The following is an 18,865-nucleotide window of genomic DNA, read 5'->3' as shown; positions in this document are numbered from 1 at the left end:
TTTTCAGTCCCATGGTAGATCTGTAACTGATACCATCGACATATTTGGGTTGCCTGTTCTGGGGGTGATTAGTTGGTAGGTCATTTTAGAGCAGAAGGAATAAGATGGTTAGGTAGGAGTGAGGATCTGATGGCAGGGGCAGAGCCCCAAATTTCAGTTGTTTTTTCCCCTTCGATATTGACCCCAAGACATGCTAGCAGCTTAGACAGGGACTTGGCAAGTGGAAGCTATTGCATTCTCTTCCTGTTACATGCTATGTCTTCGCTCTGCCCCAAGTCCCTATAATTATTACTTATCCATAATATTACTGATCACAAGGTGTAGTTCTAAGACTGACTAGAGAGGGAACATCCTAATAAGGAAAAAAAATAATAATAAATCACACCAAATTTGGCAGATCTGCTATCTAAAAAGGACAGGGCAAGGATAGAGTCAGGCTGGGCAGAGGCCATGAGGATGCTGACAGGGTGCGTGCCTTCTTGTTGGGACGGGAAGAAAAGGTACGTGGCTACAGCAGGAGGCTGCTGACTGCCGGCCCTTTGGCTTTCCAGAAATGGGCTGGGGCCTCACCACCAGCTCTCTGGGACAGCATATGTAATCTAGAGTCACGAAGCTAAGTAAGAAAACTCAAAGGTTCTCTTTCAGGTCAGTCTTACGGCTGTCCAGGCATTTATCACACACGGTACCTTTGCCATGGGGTGACGGTTTGTCTCATACTTCATATCAGCCTCATGGTATATCTGTATTCCCCCCACTAGGGAGTCAAGTGTTGTTGCTTTTTTTTTTTTTTTTTTCCAGTCTGAACCTTAAATGAGATGTTTGGGGTCCTAACGGAATAATTTACAAGACAGTATTTACATCATTGGAAAAATATTGACATCCAGTTTAAGATGGATATTTCTAAGCTTATGGATGTTTTTGCATCAGCATTCACTTCTTAATTTCTGATGAATAAATAGTGCAGTTAAATTTACAGCTCGTATTAGAGAATTATTCAAGCATCGAATGGATTTAAAACTTATTTGTATATTAAATTATGGTAGTGAATAAGAGATAGCAACTTAGGTTGTATTTATTTGATTCAGTTTTATTAATCTCAGTTCAGTTGTCTACAACATTGATACAACATAAACTAACCATTCAATTTTGTATAACAAAGGATGCTTCAAAGTCTAAAATGGAAATTTACAAACTGAAGAGAACTCAATCATTGTATCCTTATCACTGTTAGGATATTTTTTAAAAGGGTAACTAACTGTGTTCATTACCTATTGCTGGGTAACAAATTTCCCAACACTCAGTGACTTTAAACATTTACTCTCTCAGTATTTGTAGGTCCAGAATCTGGGTACAGCATAGTTGCATACCCCTGGCTAAAGGTGTCTCATAAGGTTGCAGTCAGACTGTTAGCCAGAGTTGATATTCTCTCAGACTTCAATTTGGGAAGGACCAGCTTCCAAGTTCACTCACGTGGTTGCTGGGGGAACTCAATTCTGAGGGTGCCTGACCTCCAACGAGGGTGGCTCACAGCATACCTTCTGGCTTCCTTCAGAGTGAGAGAGCATGCACAGTGAAAGCCCCTGGCTTCGTGTCACCGAGCCTATTTCAGAACACCCCATTCCTTCTCCTGTATTCTGTTCTCGAGAAGGAAGTCACGAAATCCAGCCCACACTCAGAGGGAGACAGCTACACAAGAATGTGGATATCAGGAGGTAGGATCACTGGGGGACCAACAGGGGGGTTGCCTACCACAGAAACTATAAAGCAACCTCAACTAAATGACAGCAGTAAGGACCTGAAGAAAGAAGCATATAACATATGAATATTTATTTCTCAATAGAAAGGTAAACTTCTTTGTAGGATATCTTAATAAAAATACATAGTTAACCAAAGAATCTCAGACAATGTGGAAGTGCAGCTCGATTACTTCCCTCCCTCCATTACAGTAGTCATTCAGCCTCTGCGTCCATGTCTCCGGCGGTAGGAAATTCACTACTTGTATTTGTTAGTAAATCCACTTGAAGGAAGTTCTTCACACTGAGCTGAAATGACCTTCTCACCCTCTCTGCTTATGAGCCCTGGTTGGGGAGTAGTTTAATCTTGAGTCATAGGTGCTGCTTCAGACCAATATTGGGGTGGGTGGGTGTGTTGAGGCTTCTTTCTCTTTTACTATTTGCCATTATCCTTGGAGTCTCTCTTCACTTAAATTAACCAGTTAGTCCTCACAGCAACCCTATGAAGGTAAGTACTGTCATTATCCCCATTTTGTAGACAACAAAATATAGCGGGTAAGAAATCTGCCTAAAATTACCCAGACACAGCTTGAAAGTAGCAGAGCTGGGATTTCAACACAGGCACCCTGGCTCCCATGTCTGTGTTTTTACTGTTCTTCTGCACTGATGAATTTTATTTATTTATTTTTTTTAAAGATTTTATTTATTTGTCCGAGAGAGCGAGCACAGGCAGGGGGAGCGGCAAGCAGAGGGAGAAGTAAACTCCCCGCTGAGCAAGGGGCCCAGTGCGGGACTTGATCCCAGGACCTTGGGATCATGACCTGAGCCGAAGGCAGATGCTTTACCCACTGAGCCACCCAGGCATTCCTACACTGATGAATTTTAAAAACAAAAATGTTTCTGGAGCTACTTAGTGTAGGGACCAATAACCTTTCATGTTTGAAGAGCCCGTGGTAGAACCATCATTTTAAAGCCTGGTCACCCCCAAAAATGTTGGCTCCTGGTGAAGCCTCTCAGTCAGTGAGGAAAGGATCAGTCAGGTCCCGAATCCTCTGTTTCAGAAGGCAAGAGAGCGCTCTGTCTGGGATGGCTGAATTACCACACCATGAGTGCCTAAAGGAAATCACCTTCTTTTATCTGGTAAATTTATTAGGAACATCTCTTCAGCTGACACTGGGTAAATGAGGCCTCGTTGCCCACAAAGGGCAGGATGGAAGGGACGCAGAGGCAGGGAGATGAAAGCCCCAGCATCAAATGGGAAGGAGTCCGAACGCTGGGCCAGGCAGGTCCTCAAGGCGGGAAGGTCCAAAGGAAATGAAAAGGAAACGGAACTGCTGCCTTTAGCCGGAATCCAACGTAACATTCAATTTGTATGTTTTTGTTTAGATACAGACATGGTCATAATTTACCTGTCAGCTGGCATTACATCAAAGGACTCCTCAGAAGAAGATAAAAAGGCAACTCTCCGTGTCATCAATGAAGAAAATAGCTTTCTAAACAACTCCGTAATGATTCTCACCTATGCCCTCATGAATGGTAGGTAGTGTTTCGAGATTTTTCTTTCAGATGAAAGTTCTCTCTAAGTGCATGCTGCTTTCAGAAAAAATAAAAAAAGAACCCTAACAGCGTGCGCTTTGAAGAAGGGTGTAAGAAGAGAGGCCACCAAGCAGCTTCCTGCCCAAGCCTTTCTCTCCCTAACGTTCGTATTCAGGGCATGTGTTAGGATGTCACTCTCTCTTCATCTCTCTCTCTCCAGCCAACTGCTCATTTCTAAACCTTCTCCAGTGATGTGGTCTTGCAGAGGATTCTGTACCGCTCTGTTTTTTTGGTTTTTTTTTTTTTTTTTTTTCAGTTCTCCTTCATATTCTTGGATTTTGAAACTGCATGGAGGTTATTAACCGAGCTCATTGATTTAAGCTTCAGGAAGCCAAAATACTGACCTAGATTCTTCTGTATACCCGAGCCAGTGAATATCACATTTCTCTGCAGAATCACCACCTAAAGCCTCTTCTGCTGCTTTCTCCACCTCAGCTTCCTTAACTGTATAATGGAGATGAGAATTACCTACATGACAGGGCTATTGCGAAGAGTAACCCTGGTGTATAGTGTGCGTCACTTTGTAGGTACTCCTGAAGGTTGATTTTGTTGCTATTAAATCAGTATGTGAAAGGGTTTAGTAAATTGGCAAATCTGAGGAAGTACTTGGTTTTTTTCCTTCTGCTCTTCAGCATGTCCTCCAGTCTGACTATGGCCCAGTTTTCTAGCTTTTCTGCTATGTCCTGTCTTTCACCTGTTAATGCATATTGTTCTTCCCCCAGAGCGTCTTCAGGCCCCTTACCCTCAGTGTTCAGGGTGACTGTCTTCTCTTGTCTTTAAGAGGCCACGTCTTGGTGCAGGAGCTCTTCCCACCTATGGTCTTTTATTTGTTGCATCCACTTCGATTTCCATGCAGAACCATGTGGCTCTAGGGACAGTGGTTCTCATTTTAATGTGCTAAGGATTACTTGGAGATTATTTTTTTAAATGCAGACTCCCAGGCAGTACAATTGGATTTTTATTCAGATCTGCTTAGGTGGAGTTCAAGAATCTGTGTTTGGGTCAGCATGATTCTTTTCTAGATATTTTGTGGGCTCTCCATGGAAGAACTCAGATTGGAGTTCTAGAGGTTCTGAGTTCCAGTCTCCATCTATTAGCTATGTGCTTATGGCAAGTTACTTAATCTCTTTAGGCTTCAGTTATATCTGTAAAATGAAAATCATAAAACGTACCTAGAGTTGCTGTGATAATAAATAAACAAGATAGAATGTGTTAAAGGTTCCTAACACAGTACCTGATCAAGAACAGGTCCTGAAAGCCGACTGAAGGACTGAATTAAAGTTTGTGTGATTTCCTGTCGCCACAAAGGCAGAGGTGCTTCTCTCTCATTCCAGTTCAGGGCCAGTGTTCAGTATTTCAGTATTCTGTTCAGTATTTCAGTATTCCTTGTCCCCCAGCATGTTGTGCTTACTTCTGTTAAGCGTGTCGTCCATGAATGATGTGCTCACATACTGTTCTCCTTCTCTCTCCACTTTACATCCATGAATGATGTGCTCACATACTGTTCTCCTTCTCTCTCCACTTTACATCCATGAATGATGTGCTCACATACTGTTCTTCTTCTCCCTCCACTTTACATGAGCATGAGGTTCTCATACATAACTGTGTCTTCTCTTTGTGTTCTGAGCATTGAGCACAGGGCTGAGCACAGCTGAGGTAGGCAAGGATGGCCTATTTTTTGCCTGGGGCACATACCTTTCAGTCTTATCTCTGGATGCCATTTACTTTTCCCTATGGTTTAGCTTCTTTGACTCAGGCAGGAAGACAGAGGAAGGGAAGAAAATAAAGTTTGTTGAATCTACAGTGTGTAACATAGTGCACTGAGGTTTTGGAGCTGTATTATACAAAGTTCCTGTCCTCAAGAAGCTTGTGACTCCTTGAGAAAGATAGATAAGGCAGATGAATTCAGTGCAGTGGTCCAGGTATAAGAAAACATAAAAGATAGTGATCACTTATTTTCCATTAGATTTGAAGGTCTGCCCAGGCAGATACTGAGTAAAGAAGCTTCCTCACTATCACCCATCTCTTCACTGGTCCTAAATCTTCACACTAGAGAATCTTGTGCACCTGCTATGCCCCTGATAATGACAGTCTTTTAAAACCTCTGGTTACTTCCCTCTGACCACCCTTATCTCTTCTTTCTTCTCCCTTTAATCTAGCTAGACACAACATCCTCACTGCCGGGTTTCCCTCTCCAAATGCTGTCTGTGAGCATTGTTCACTAAGGTTGACACATTCTCTTACTCTGTCAATCAGGCTTCAGGTAGGGAAGCAGGGCCGCTATGAGAATTTGGATATAATGAATTTATTCCCAGAATTAGAGTGTACACAATTGAGAAAATTGAGAAAGTAAAGATCTAGAAAGAGGAGTTGACAAGCCAGTATTTAGTAACCAGCTCTGGTATGGGTTGGAGCTTGTGGGGATGTCTGAAAGCTGGGAACATTGAAGACCACTTAGGAGGTCTGCGTAGAAGTCTACAGGAGGTTGTTGGCTCTTCATAGCTGCTGTACCCCTGTAGACTGTCACTGAAACATCTGGAATGAGCCCAGGGTTACCCTTGTTGAGCAAGCCAGCCAGCAGCTGAGAAAGGGAACTGAATGCAGATTGGGGAAGGGTAAGACAAACTGGAACATGCTGGTCCCCCTGTGTCTGTTTCACCTCTCAAATCTCTAGCACTTCAGTTTTGGCCACCTTTAACCTAGAAACATTGAGGAAAGGGGTTCCCGGAAATGTAGTCTCCAGGATGACCATATTGGTGATAGAACCATCTACCATACTTACCCGTCTTGCCAGCCCACTGCCACCTTTACCACTCATATCATGATGTAGTACATAAAATAGACAATCTTTGATAACCTATCCCATGCTATTCTTTGCCTAGCAGATGTTCCCATTTGTTACTTTTCTTTTACATTTGAGAGAGTCAAACAGTACATGACAAAGAAAGGAAATGTGTTTATTGTCTTGAGTTGTCTCCTTTTATCATTCACTTCTGGGAGCTTCTCAAGGGTATAAGGCCAGGGATCAATCATGGCTTTTGTGATTTTTTCTTTTTTGTTTTTTTTTTTTTTTTACTCTGGAATGTACCACTCATCTCCCCTATCTCCACTCATATCAAAGAAAGGGAACCGGAACCTGGTTCTGACTTCTTAGCATCATTGCCCCAGCAAAATCCAAGTTATCTAAATACAATATGTTTTTTTTTTTTTTTTTAAAGATTTTTTATTTATTTATTTGAGACAGAGAGAATGAGAGAGAGAGAGCACATGAGAGGGGGGAGGGTCAGAGGGAGAAGCAGGCTCCTTGCTGAGCAGGGAGCCCGATGCGGGACTCGATCCAGGGACTCCAGGATCATGACCTGAGCCGAAGGCAGTCGCTTAACCAACTGAGCCACCCAGGCGCCCCTAAATACAATATGTTAAGAAGGAAATTATATGCGTTAGATCCTTGCATGACTTTAGAAATGGACTTCAGGCTAGAAGTATACACACTCCTTAGAAATGATAAAGTCACATAAGGTAGGTGAACCATGAACTCTTCAGTTTTGTTATGTTTTTTTAAAGGCTAAATAGTTAAAGAACATGAGGCAAAGCCTATTTAAAACTCATTGGTAGAATCTCAGTAGTGACTGAAATCATTTGAATTTGTTTACAATGGCACCCATATGGGATCAGTTACTAATCCTTTTGACTGTGTTCCAACAATAGCAAACCAAAATTTTTAAAAAGGTTTATTAAATTTATTTTTATGCTATAGATTACAGATGTTGTAGAACAATACATCCCAGTATGCCTAAATCTTTTACAAAGTTTTTAAAACCCCTTAAACGTAGAAAATACACATTAAATAAATCAAATCCAGTACTGTCCTAACAGTATCAAGCATGAAAGCATTTGTAATTAAAATGAGCTTAAAGACACAGGGTTTGGGGGCATCACGAAATGCAATACATAATTCTTCCATTTAGTTCCATGAGACTTTGGCAAGTGTTTAATAGGCAAAGAGGTAAGAAATGCAATGATAAACCTCTATCCTTTAAAACTCTTACAGCTTCATCTAATTTAAATGCAGACTTGTTAATCATTACTTTTGCTTTCAAATTTTAAATGCAGAAAAATTAAACTTTTAGGGGAGAACATATCGTTGCCAAATGGGGCTCCTTTATTTTTACTCATGTGGTTTTCATCATTGCCTTTTGAAGAATCCCTTTGCCCTCTTGACTGTTTGAGGAAAGACTGCCTCATGCTATGTTCCTCAGCAAAAATTGGTAACTGTGTCTGGGTCCATGTTGACTCTGCAAGACCCCTTTGGCATTGCAGGATTTTATCTGTGCCCTTATTAAACCTAAATGGCAAGGTTATTGTAGGGATATACACCATTTTGGTTTACACTGTCTACCTTTGGCTTTCCATTTCAGATGGGGTGACTGGTTTAAAAGAGCTGGCTTTTCTGAGAGATCTGGCTGAACAGAACTCAGGGAAGTATGGCGTGCTGGACCGGACAGCCTTGCCTGTGATTAAGGGGAGCATGATGGTGCTGAACCAGCTGAGTAACCTGGAGACCACGGTCGGCAGGTTCTATACCAACCTTCCCAACCGGATGATTGATGAAGCGGTCTTTAGCCTTCCCTTCTCTGATGAGATGGGAGATGGTGAGTCTGGGGAAAACTTCCTACTAAAGAAAGGGGAAAAGAAATGGACACAAGTCCACCAAGACAGTAACTTTTAAATGTTGTCCAACACTTATCCGTGAGCATTAGAGGGTCTGGACAGGCAAGGGAAGCGGTCATCCCTGTCTCTGGTCAGAGGGTGGTGCAGCCCTCTGCCATCAGTCCAGTAGCACTGTATCTTAGAGCAGAAATCCCCAGCCCGATTTTTATCACATTGCCCTAGCCTCAGTCAACATAATGGGTCTATTTATTGGAGGGGCTTACTGAGGATTCCCTCATATCCACAAGTTGTTGAATTGAAACAAAAGAGTGACTTTGCAGGGCAGGTGGTAGATCTCAGAAATGATTAGGATTCAGCCTGAAAGGTAAAGCAGCGTGGGGTGGTCAGACAATACAGGTTTGGCAATAAGAGGTTTTCAAGCCCCGCTCTACCTCTTAAATTGTGGTCCTTGATCATTTATTTAATCGCATTCATTCATTCCCATTTGGTCACCTGTTTAAAATGTAAAAATGTCTTTCATATAATATATCTTTTAGGTTATTAGGATTAGACTTTTGGTGCCTGGCATACGTCTCAACAATCATTACTGCTCTTGTTGATTTACTACCTTTTTATTATGACTCTCATCATCATCATCATCCTGATGTCACAAGTTACTCATAATATGATGTTGGGTAAAGTGTTTAACCTTCACATGATTAATTTTCCTGGTCTATGAAATGGGAAGAATATTTCTGTCAAGGCAGTTGTGAAGACGACATGCACTAATATATGTGAAGCACCTAGAGTAAAGGCTGGCCAACATATATGATCAGTAAAAGTACAACCTTTTTCATTCCCTCCTCATATTCTTGTTTATCCTTTCCCCAACATGCTTCCCTTTCTTCTCTGACAGAGAGGAGGGACGAGGAAGCTGATTACTAGCCAGACAGATACCATCACCACATAAGATCCTATTTTTATGTTCCAGTAACTACGAACTCTCACAAATACAGATATCCCGACAAAACTCATGTATAAAAAGGCCAGAGAGTATGTTTTCTAGAAATTAGGTAAACAGGTTTTTTCCATAAGGAAGAAATATGGTAACCTCTGCTACACGTCAATTTTTTTTTATCCTTCCTAATTCTGGCAGAGCCCACAGATGTGGATAGTATAGAAACTCCCACTTTTAGATAAGGTTATTTCCTTTCATAGGGAAATGTTGAGCTGTAAATGCAAGTGACCTTTTATGCATCTAGCTCACAGTATTGAGTGCCAGCCAAGCCTTGTGTCAGGCAATGATGGGTAAGGCACACATCCCACCCTCAACAAGCATGTAAGTCTGATAAGAGAAAGACAGATCAATGAATCATGTTAATACTGTGTCAAAGGAACAAAGGCAGATGTGGAAACCGAGTCCTGTACAAGCTCGGGGTTTTATGCGTCAAATCCTGTTACCATTAGTGATATCAGGTAGAGTAGGACCTTTTATAAAATTCACCTCTACCACCCCAAGAGTTACCCAAAGGCTTTCAGTCAAATTGTGGGCAAATCTTCAGTTCCTTGTTGGCTGATGCTTTCCAAAGTGTAGTCCTCAGGGCCTATTCTCTGAATCCTCTGTGGTGTACTTCAGCGACTCCTTTACTGGTCTGTCCCATTCCTCTACTAGAGCATGCCTTTCATGTTTGTATTTTCAGTCCCCAGAACGAGTGGGTGGCATCTCTTCTAACTCCACAACATGGGGATGCTGAGCCTAGGGAATCCCATGTTTTTACACGGCTGTCATTCAAAACCCCCACAGATTAAAATATTGGTGACTGGACGTACTTCTTTTAACAAGTAAATCTGTGTACTTTAGGTTAAAGTAGAGAGGGCATTTAGGGATTTCATTAAGGGTAACAAGAGCTTAGCATACTTTATTTGCCACAATGGAATGAAGAGTCTTCTCTCCGAGTTGATAATTGAAAAGTAAGATTGTGTTTCTTTTTTCAGGCTTGTTCGCAACATAGCCAAAGAAATCTGAAGTGAGCATATGGTCTCAGAGTATTTCTGTTGTACTTCACTGCTCTATGAAAACGGCTTTAATCTTAGACACAAGCCCAGGGGAGCATGGCATGCAGGTTATGACCTCTGTCTCTGTCCTAGCCCTCAAGCGCTGCTCCCATCATTTATAACCCATTTGTCCAGGGATACCTGGGCAAAAACCTCCTTAAAATACATTTTTAAAACCTTCTGTTGACTGCCTAAAGAATGCCTTTGAAATTATAATAGACAGCACACAACTCTTCTTGTTTCCTGTTTTACTGATTTATAATTGACATAAAACAATGCATTCCTTTTAGGTGTACAACATAATGATTTGATATATGTATATATTGTGACATGATCACCACAGTAAGATTAGTTAACATTCGTCACCTCGCGTAAACATTTTTTTTCTTGTGATGAGAACTTTTAGGAACTGTTCTCTTAGCGGCTTTCAAATACACGATACAGTATTGTTAACTATAGTCACCAGGCTGTATGTTACATCCCCAGAACTTACCTTATAACTGGGCATAACTTCTCACAAAGTTTTTCAGTGTTACTTCCTCCTACCAAGTGATACATTTCATTGGCCTTTGCGACCACAGCAAGTTCAATAATACTTTGAGTGGACCTCCGTGGGTTTCTCTGTGTGGAAGTCTGTTTTTTGCAGGAGTCTTCAAATATCCAAATCCCTTTTCAGGATGCTGATAGAAGAATGGCTTTCTGATATGCTGCTAAGGTGTGAACCTGCCATTAAGCGCAGGAAAATACAAGTGTAAGATGGAGAGAAACCATCCATCTTCTTGTTTCGAGTTTTATTTAGAACCATAGGATTGTGGCACTGCTCCGGGTGCTAGAGATCGTTCTGTCTCTGACACATGAAGAGACCCAGTTCAGAGAGGTGGTGCCACTTAACTCAGTAGGAGAGCCAGGAGGAGAGCCCTGCTGTCCTGATGCTCAGGGCCACACACTCAGCCCACTACTCACGCTCTCTCCTCTTGTACATTTTCTTTGCCTTTGCTTTTCCCTGTCCTGATTATCCCATTGTTTTTGTATGGCCTGTGAGCTGAGAATGCCATTTATATTTTTAAAGCTTTTTTTTTTTAAGTATATGCAACTGGTCCAAAAGCCTAAAGCATCTACTGGCTAGCCCTTTAGGTAAAAGTCAAGGACCTCAGAACCCCCGTGACTAGAAATAGATTCCTTTGGAAACTTAGTGTCTCCTTGAGCTGCTTGGAGTTGTAATTGGTCAGATCTTATTAGATTCTGTACCTTTCCAGGTTTTTTCGCTTCATCTTTTTGTCTTTTGATAGGTTATATTAATGAAATAATCTCTTTTGGTTTACCCCTAAAAATCAGTAAAGCAGTTACCACTGTGTTCTTTAAACAGATGTGGAAACCGAGGCTCAGAGAAGTTATATCCATGTCTTATGTACAATGCATAAAGGGGCACAGCTAGGCTACAACCCAAATTCTCAGAGTCCTTGTCCAGTGGTCTTTCACATTCCGTTGACTCTTCCCCAGTTGAGAAAACAGAATCATGTAGTAAATGCTGCTGTTTTGCTCTGATCTGGACTGTCCTGCCGTTTAGGTGAAGAAATAGTGGAAAATGTATAAATTGCCTCCAAAATTAACTGTGGTATCTGAACCCCACAGAAGACTTTCCATGCCCCACAGTCTTGTTCACTTATGCTGTCTGCAGAGGCAGTGGTTGGCTCCTAGATCACACAGGTCACCTCTTCCAAGCAGAATTTAGATGGCAGATCGTAGCCTTCGTGATTCACTAGAGGATAGCTCCAGTCTTTGTTCAGTGCCTTCTCTGCTATCCTTTGGATTGTTTTGTTTTTAACCCATAGGTTTGATAATGACTGTAAGTAAACCCTGTTATTTTGGAAACCTACTCCTGGGAATTGTAGGTGTGGACGTGAACTTGGCTTACATCCTTGAAGACGTGACGTATTACCAAGATTCTTTGGCTTCCTATACTTTTCTCATAGATGACAAAGGTAATCTGCTAAAAATTAATCATGGCAAAGAATGACTTTTTTGTAATCTGAAGAAAATAATCTGTAGATATTCTGATACTAACAAAGTAAGAAAATTACATTATTTATAGAAAAATAGTGAGACTAGAACTGCTCATTTGTAATGGAAACCATAAATGAATCTAAAAATGATGCATTTGTTTCTAGGGGCACCTGGGTGGCTCAGTCGGTTAAGCATCCGATTCTTGATTTTGGCTCAAGTCATGATCTCAGGGTCATGAGATTGAGCTCCATGCTGGCATGGAGCATGCTTATGATTCTCTCTCTCTTAAAAAAAACAAACAAAAACAAAACCTCATTTGTTTCTGTGTTGTGCTAAGGAGTAGGTAATAGTTACTTAAACATCAAGAAATTAGACTTGAGGATTGAATGACATATAGAAAGTGATCCTTTGGATTTTATTTTTCTATATCATTATCTTTAAATTCACTGGCATTAAAGTTTATGTAATAGATTAGAACATTTTTATAGAAAAAAACCCCAATGACCAGTACCTCCAAGATATTCTTGATTAGACAGTTGTTCTGTAATTTAAGGCATCTTTCTGTACTTCAAGAGTTTTATGCAAGAACGCATAAAACAAATTCAGTTTTTCTTGGACTGGTGACCTGCGTACTGAGATGTTGCGTATTGGGCAGTCATCCCAGAGTATCCCACATTTCAAATGTATGATAGGCACTTATATTAGAATCCGTACTTCCTACAGCGTGTTTCCCATAGCATGTATTTTTGTTTTCTTATTTCAGGGTATACACTTATGCACCCATCTCTTACCAGGCCATATTTACTATCAGAACCCCCACTTCATACTGACATCATTCATTATGAAAATATCCCCAAATTTGAGTTGGTTCGGCAAAATATCCTAAGGTAAGGAAAAGGTGAAAGTTGTAGTATTTGGGTTTTTTGTTTTTTGTTTTTTGTTTTTTTTCTGAAAAAATAGGACCTCTTGAGGTCAAATATGAGTGTTTATTATAGGGTATAAAACAAATATATAAATTAATGTTATTAAAAGTATACTCAGTAAATTTTTCATAAGAATAGTAACTAAAATAAAATTTTATTTACTTTGTGTAACAACAGGTAAGTTCTCTTAAAACTATTATTTAGGGAAAATGTTTTGTAAATCAGATTCTATGTTCACGTTTCCATTAATTGTAAAATCGGATATATGTTACCCCATTTAAGAAAAACTCCAGTTGTACTAAATTGAAAAATGTTGGCAAAATAAAAGGTTAAGTTGAGGACCAGCTTTCCCGCATGCCAGAAAAATAGTTTGGCAAAATAGTGTCCATTCCAAGTTGACAGCACAATCATATACAACGTTTTCTTTTGAAATAAAAAACAGATTGGATTTTTTCTAACCATGATACATTATTTTGGCAGATGGTAACCTATAGAGAATGGGTCTTTGTGCTCATTGGTTGTAAATTAATGACAGTGATTCAAGACAAGTTTGTCTCTGGAAAGAATTAGAATTTGGAGGGGGGCAGGGGTAGAGAGCGAGGAATATTTTAGTGCTGAGCTGACATCATGCTTTTACGAAATTGAAAATTTCACATTATCTCTTTCAAAAGTGATGAGCTTTATTGCTTTTCAAAATCAGGAGGTGGTCATTGACTCACAGCTTCTTCCCTGCCTTTAATTAAGTGCTTAATTCTATCTTTTGCCTGAAGTATTTCATTCTGTTGCCAATGCAGCCTCCCTCTGGGCAGTCAGATCATCGCAGTCCCTGTGAATTCATCCCTGTCTTGGCATATAAACAAGCTGAGAGCCACCGGAAAGGAGGCTTATAACGTGAGCTACGCCTGGAAGATGGTGAGTTGCAGGACGCTTTGCCTGAGGAGCTGGAGAGTGCACTGCCACTTATGCGGGAATTCCCGGGAACTTAGGTCTGATAATGTTGCTAATTAATTTTAAAGCAATGGGAAAAAGAAGAGATTCCACAGATGTCCTATAACTTTTTTTTCCCTTTTTTGTTTGTAAAACCAATCATTGTTCATGTGGAATAAGTTAAACTGTATAAAAGGATACAAAGGAAAAAGTAAACTTTGCCCTTCCTCTTTCCTACCCTTGACCTGCCATTCCCCAGAAGCCGCCACTTTTATCAGTTTCCAGAACATTCTTTTTTTTTTTTTTTAAAGATTTTGTTTATTTATTTGAGAGCGAGAATGAGATAGAGAGAGAGAGCATGAGAAGGGGGAGGGTCAGAGGGAGAAGCAGACTCCCTGCTGAGCAGGGAGCCCGATGCAGGACTCGATCCCGGGACTCCAGGATCGTGAACTGAGCCAAAGGCAGTGGCTTAACCAACTGAGCCACCCAGGCGCCTTCCAGAACATTCTTTATTCATACACAGGTATCTCTAGCTGGGCATGTGCATGCATGTTTAATGGCTGTGTAGTGTTGCACCGTGTTGATGGACCAAACTTGTTTGAACAGTCCTCCTATCAATATACCTTTAGATTATATCCAGTGAGGTGTTTTTTTGTTATTGTTGTTGTTTTGTTTTGTTTATCATTTTAAACACAGATTGTGAAGGTTAGGGGTTGAAAAGGAAATACGAAAGCATAAATGCCCTCTACTGACATTCTCCAAGGCAAAGCTGAATTATTCATATTCACCACCAGCAGATGGACAGTTAAGTGACCACCTGTGGCCCCCACTTCCTTCAGTGTCCTTTGACGAGCCTCATTCAGATAGCCTCCGACCAAGGACTCAGAGGTTTCAGCACACACTGCCCACGTTATTCATGTTGCTGCCCTTTACTCCCTCTTCCCAGCCGAAAAGAAATGCTGTTATGGGGCCCTTCATACTGTAATTGACCAAAAGCAGAGTGGACTTTGATTTTTTTATCATCAACTTTTAATCACGCAACTTAAAATGCAGTCTTATTAGAGATTCCCTTACTTGGCCATATCTCATGTTTAACCCACGGTCTCCAAATGGATCTACATATTCATCCCTTTAAGAATGACTTACTGAACATTTCCAGTGAGCTAAGAAGGATAAAGAGGAAGGATACTTTCTCTGCCCTCAGAGAACATCCAGTCCAGTGGTGGATGCAGACAGACAACTTGATCCAGTGTCTGTGTCTGGAATGATAGGAATTGGGATGACAGGAATTTGGAAGTAGCCAACATGCCTTTAGATAGGACTCTCCTCCGACCTTCTTGTTCTGTTCTTTTTTTCTTCTTCTGGTTCCATTCTTAAAGCATCATTATGGCAACATTGATTTCTACAAGGGAAACAAAAGCAAACAAAATAATAAATGAAATCTTTTGAGAAATGCACAATTTACAAGCCTAATTCTACTGATATTTTATTGTTTGGTAACGCAGTTTTGAGAATGGTCAAAGTCTGTTTTGAAACTCAGCTCATTTTCAGAATTTTTTTTAAGAATGATTGCACCATTTACCCTTATTTTTATACATTTTAACATAAGGATGAATTGCTTAATTTTCAGATCAGAAAGGGTAAACCACACCCCAGAATACTTCATTGAACAATACTTTTTATATTTGAAATTGGAGGTTGTTTATCTCTAGTATGTCCTGATTGAAAGCAACTCATTTGCATCCCAAGAAAATATCTCCCTTAATATTTTTTTGGCATTAAAAGAGAAAGAAGGATGGGGCACCTGGCTGGCTCAGTTGGTGGAGCATGCAATCTTGATCTCAGGGTTGTGAGTTTGAGTCCCATGTGTGGAGATTACTTAAAAATAAAATCCTTAAGAAAATAAAGAGAAAGAAGGAGATATAAGCATTTTTAAGACCTTTTTTGCACAGTGAATAAACCCACTGTTAACATTTTGGAAAGAAGTATTATCTTCTTAAGATTTTCTTCAGTGGTATCGATGAATTCTGGCCATTCTCTGTAGCCAAATGGATATGGTCATGTAGTTAGCTTTCTCAGAGTTCCAAAGTTGTCAAGAACATCACTATTAAGTGAAAAATTAAAGAGGTAATAAATAATGAGATAGACGTTAAAGAGGCTGGCCTGGTTACCTAGCAATATGAACAAATAATTTTAAGTTCTTTTTTGTTACTTTTGGGGGCAGGGGAGCAGATACTCCTCTTGTCTTCAGGAATAAAATGGATTCTTCTACTAAATGTAATTCAAATAGATTTAGCTTGTGTTGCGAATGATTATTTAAACTGCTTAGCATCCATAGATAGAGCTGATACTGATGGATTATTTCACTGAATTAATTTAAATAGAATGTGAGAGATTATGTTAGCAGCGTTAAGAGATTACTACTCTGTCACTGTGCAGCCCAAGTCCATCTTTGAGCATGTGAGGAGGCTGCATGCTGAGACAGAAGAAAGGATTGCCTTCAGAAGGTATTACTGTGTTCCTGTGTGACGCAGGCATGGCTCACTTCAAAACATGAATCCCAAGGGCAATCAGTGAAAAAAAAAAAACCACCACTCCCCAATCATGGAGAGCCCTTATAGATATATTTTGGTTCCTTAATGCAAAGACTATTTTTTTCAGCTAAGAACATGATAAAAAAGACCTGTGTTGTAAATCCGTTTTCTGGGGCACCTGGGTGGCTCATTCGTTAAGCGTCTGCCTTCAGCTCAGGTCATGATCCCAGCGTCCTGGGATCGAGCCCCGCATCGGGCTCCCTGCTCCACGGGAAGCCTGCTTCTCCTTCTCCCACTCCCCCTGCTTGTGTCCCTGCTCTCGCTATCTCTCTCTTTGTCAAATAAATAAATAAAATCTTAAAAAAAAAAAAAGACCCATTTTCCTTTCCAGCGAGGAACTATTTCTGAAGTATTGCTTTTGGATGCTTAGGGGACCTTTTAATTTATCTCCTAACAGGATAGACCCTATTCTAACAATTACATTCTGGTCCCTCTGGCCAAGTTCTTGTCTTTTGGCTCCTTGGAACATGTAATGCAGAAAACAAAGGATGGCTATGTGAGACAGGAAATCGTAAATGCCACTATGGGATGCTATCGTTTTCTAATGGAGGCGGTGGGCGGTGGGCGAAAAGAATTAAATTTGCTAATCTAACTGAATATCCTTGGCAGCAGTACTTGAAAGCAATCCCACAGAGATGCAAATTTCTCCTGTGTTGAAAAAGATCCTGCAACCATCTTCATAAACCCTAAATTACACTTAACTCTAACCTGCCTACTTAAAAATTTCTCCTTGATCATGAAGTAAATCCTTTGGGCTGCTTTAGTTCTCACTGTCCTTTAGTTTTAACTTAGCTGGTTATCACACATTCCCTTTATTGACCAACCATCTTTTAAATGGAATCTGCCTGTCTCCTTATATAATGAACTTACAGAAGTTTGGCTATCTTGTATTTTTAAGTTAAGGAGCTAGAATTAAGTAGATTGCGGGGTTTTTTGTTTGTTTGTTTGTTTTTTTATTCTTTGGTGGACACTCTTCCCAATAACTTTGTTTAAGCGTCTAAGAGCAAAGTGAACTTGGAAGTACTCCTATTTGTACATATGAGCTTAATAAATTAGGCTAAGCTCTAGAATGTTTACCTACTGCGGTCTGAAATGACAAGTCAAGCAGGCTTTGTGAGGGAGCCATGGGATTTGGACTTTTCATGAGTCTGAGATCCTGTTCATCTCCAACCAGGAAAGGAGAAAGCATTAGTCAGGAATACATGAATAAACCAGATTCCGTATGAGCTGCATGTGTATTTTCATAATTGGCTTTCAAAACAGTCAGTTCTCGGAATACTCATTGCAAAACCAACTCTGTATCTTAAAATGCATTTCAAACCCAAACAGAAGGAAGTGCTGTATTCTTATGCCATGTTCCAGCTTGGATTTGTTAGCCTAAAGAAGCAAAAGAGGCGTGGGGTTGCTGTTCCAAAGGGATTCCTTTCTAATCCCTTCATTGGCTCCATGATTTTCTGTTACATACAGTAATTTCCCTTAATCAGAAAGGAAAACAAAAAATAGAAAATGTAACCTTTTGCCAGAGATAGTTTCTGTCACCCCGTCTTCATGGCTTTCATTCACTCATCAAATATTTTTCTATGTGGGACAGAGACAGAGAGAGAGCAGAAAATAATGTAGGCAAAGTCACTATCTCTAGGATCGTGTTAGAAATTTTTTATTGACTTTTCCAGGTACAGGACACTTCCTTTATTCTCTGTATTGTGGTGATACAACCGGAAATACCTGTCAAGCAACTGAAGAACCTCAACACTGTCCCCAGCAGCAAGCTGCTCTACCACCGGCTGGACCTCCTGGGCCAGCCTAGTGCTTGCCTTCACTTCAAACAGTTGGCCACTCTAGGTAAAGCCCTCGCTCTTTTCAGCTTCCTTCGTGGGCTGACTCGTAGCAACTCACTGTAAGTATCGGTTTGAATTAACCAAACCAGACCACAAAAACCCAGATACCGAATGGCAGCAGTGCCAGTTGGGGTCTACAGACGTGAAAACGATTGGAGGCCTTGCCTTGGATCCGGTTCTCAGGCAGATAACGAGACGAGGATTTGTGTGTTGATTTATTCAGGATGGGCTCTAAGAAGAAACGAGGGAAGAAGGGAGGGAAACAGGAGAGCAAAGGAGGAGAAAGCAAGCAAGAGTCGGATTTTAGGTGAAGTTCCAGCCTCAGCCTAATGCTATAGGGGGGCTCTGGAGTGTAAATAACCCTGAAGAGGTTGCCCAGACTCAGGAGAGGGAGCTGGACTTTCCTATTCCTTTGTATCTTTCAGCCTTCTGCTAATGCTAGGCAAAGAGGTTTTAGTAGCCCGGAGACAGTCCGTCAGAGAATCACCAGTATGGCCCAGTAGAGGCAAGCACAGAGATACGGAGATAAGGGGATACAGGGCTAG

The 18,865-nt window shown here is 40.7% G+C and overlaps 1 protein-coding gene across 1 annotated transcript in view; it reads left to right on the top strand.

The window, feature by feature from the left end:
* Nucleotides 1–18,865, top strand: part of CACHD1 (cache domain containing 1) — a 201,644-nt gene that overhangs the window by 151,510 nt on the left and 31,269 nt on the right. Inside the window, exons 8-13 of the mRNA XM_036110148.2 lie at nt 3,120–3,269; nt 7,748–7,981; nt 11,867–12,016; nt 12,802–12,925; nt 13,756–13,873; nt 18,156–18,324. Coding sequence (XP_035966041.1) covers nt 3,120–3,269; nt 7,748–7,981; nt 11,867–12,016; nt 12,802–12,925; nt 13,756–13,873; nt 18,156–18,324 — 945 coding nt within the window. The remainder of the gene's footprint in view (nt 1–3,119; nt 3,270–7,747; nt 7,982–11,866; nt 12,017–12,801; nt 12,926–13,755; nt 13,874–18,155; nt 18,325–18,865) is intronic.

This window comes from Halichoerus grypus, chromosome 5 (assembly GCF_964656455.1).
Source record: "Halichoerus grypus chromosome 5, mHalGry1.hap1.1, whole genome shotgun sequence".
Classification (NCBI taxonomy): Eukaryota; Metazoa; Chordata; class Mammalia; order Carnivora; family Phocidae; genus Halichoerus; species Halichoerus grypus.
This window is presented reverse-complemented; position numbering and strand designations above follow the sequence as displayed.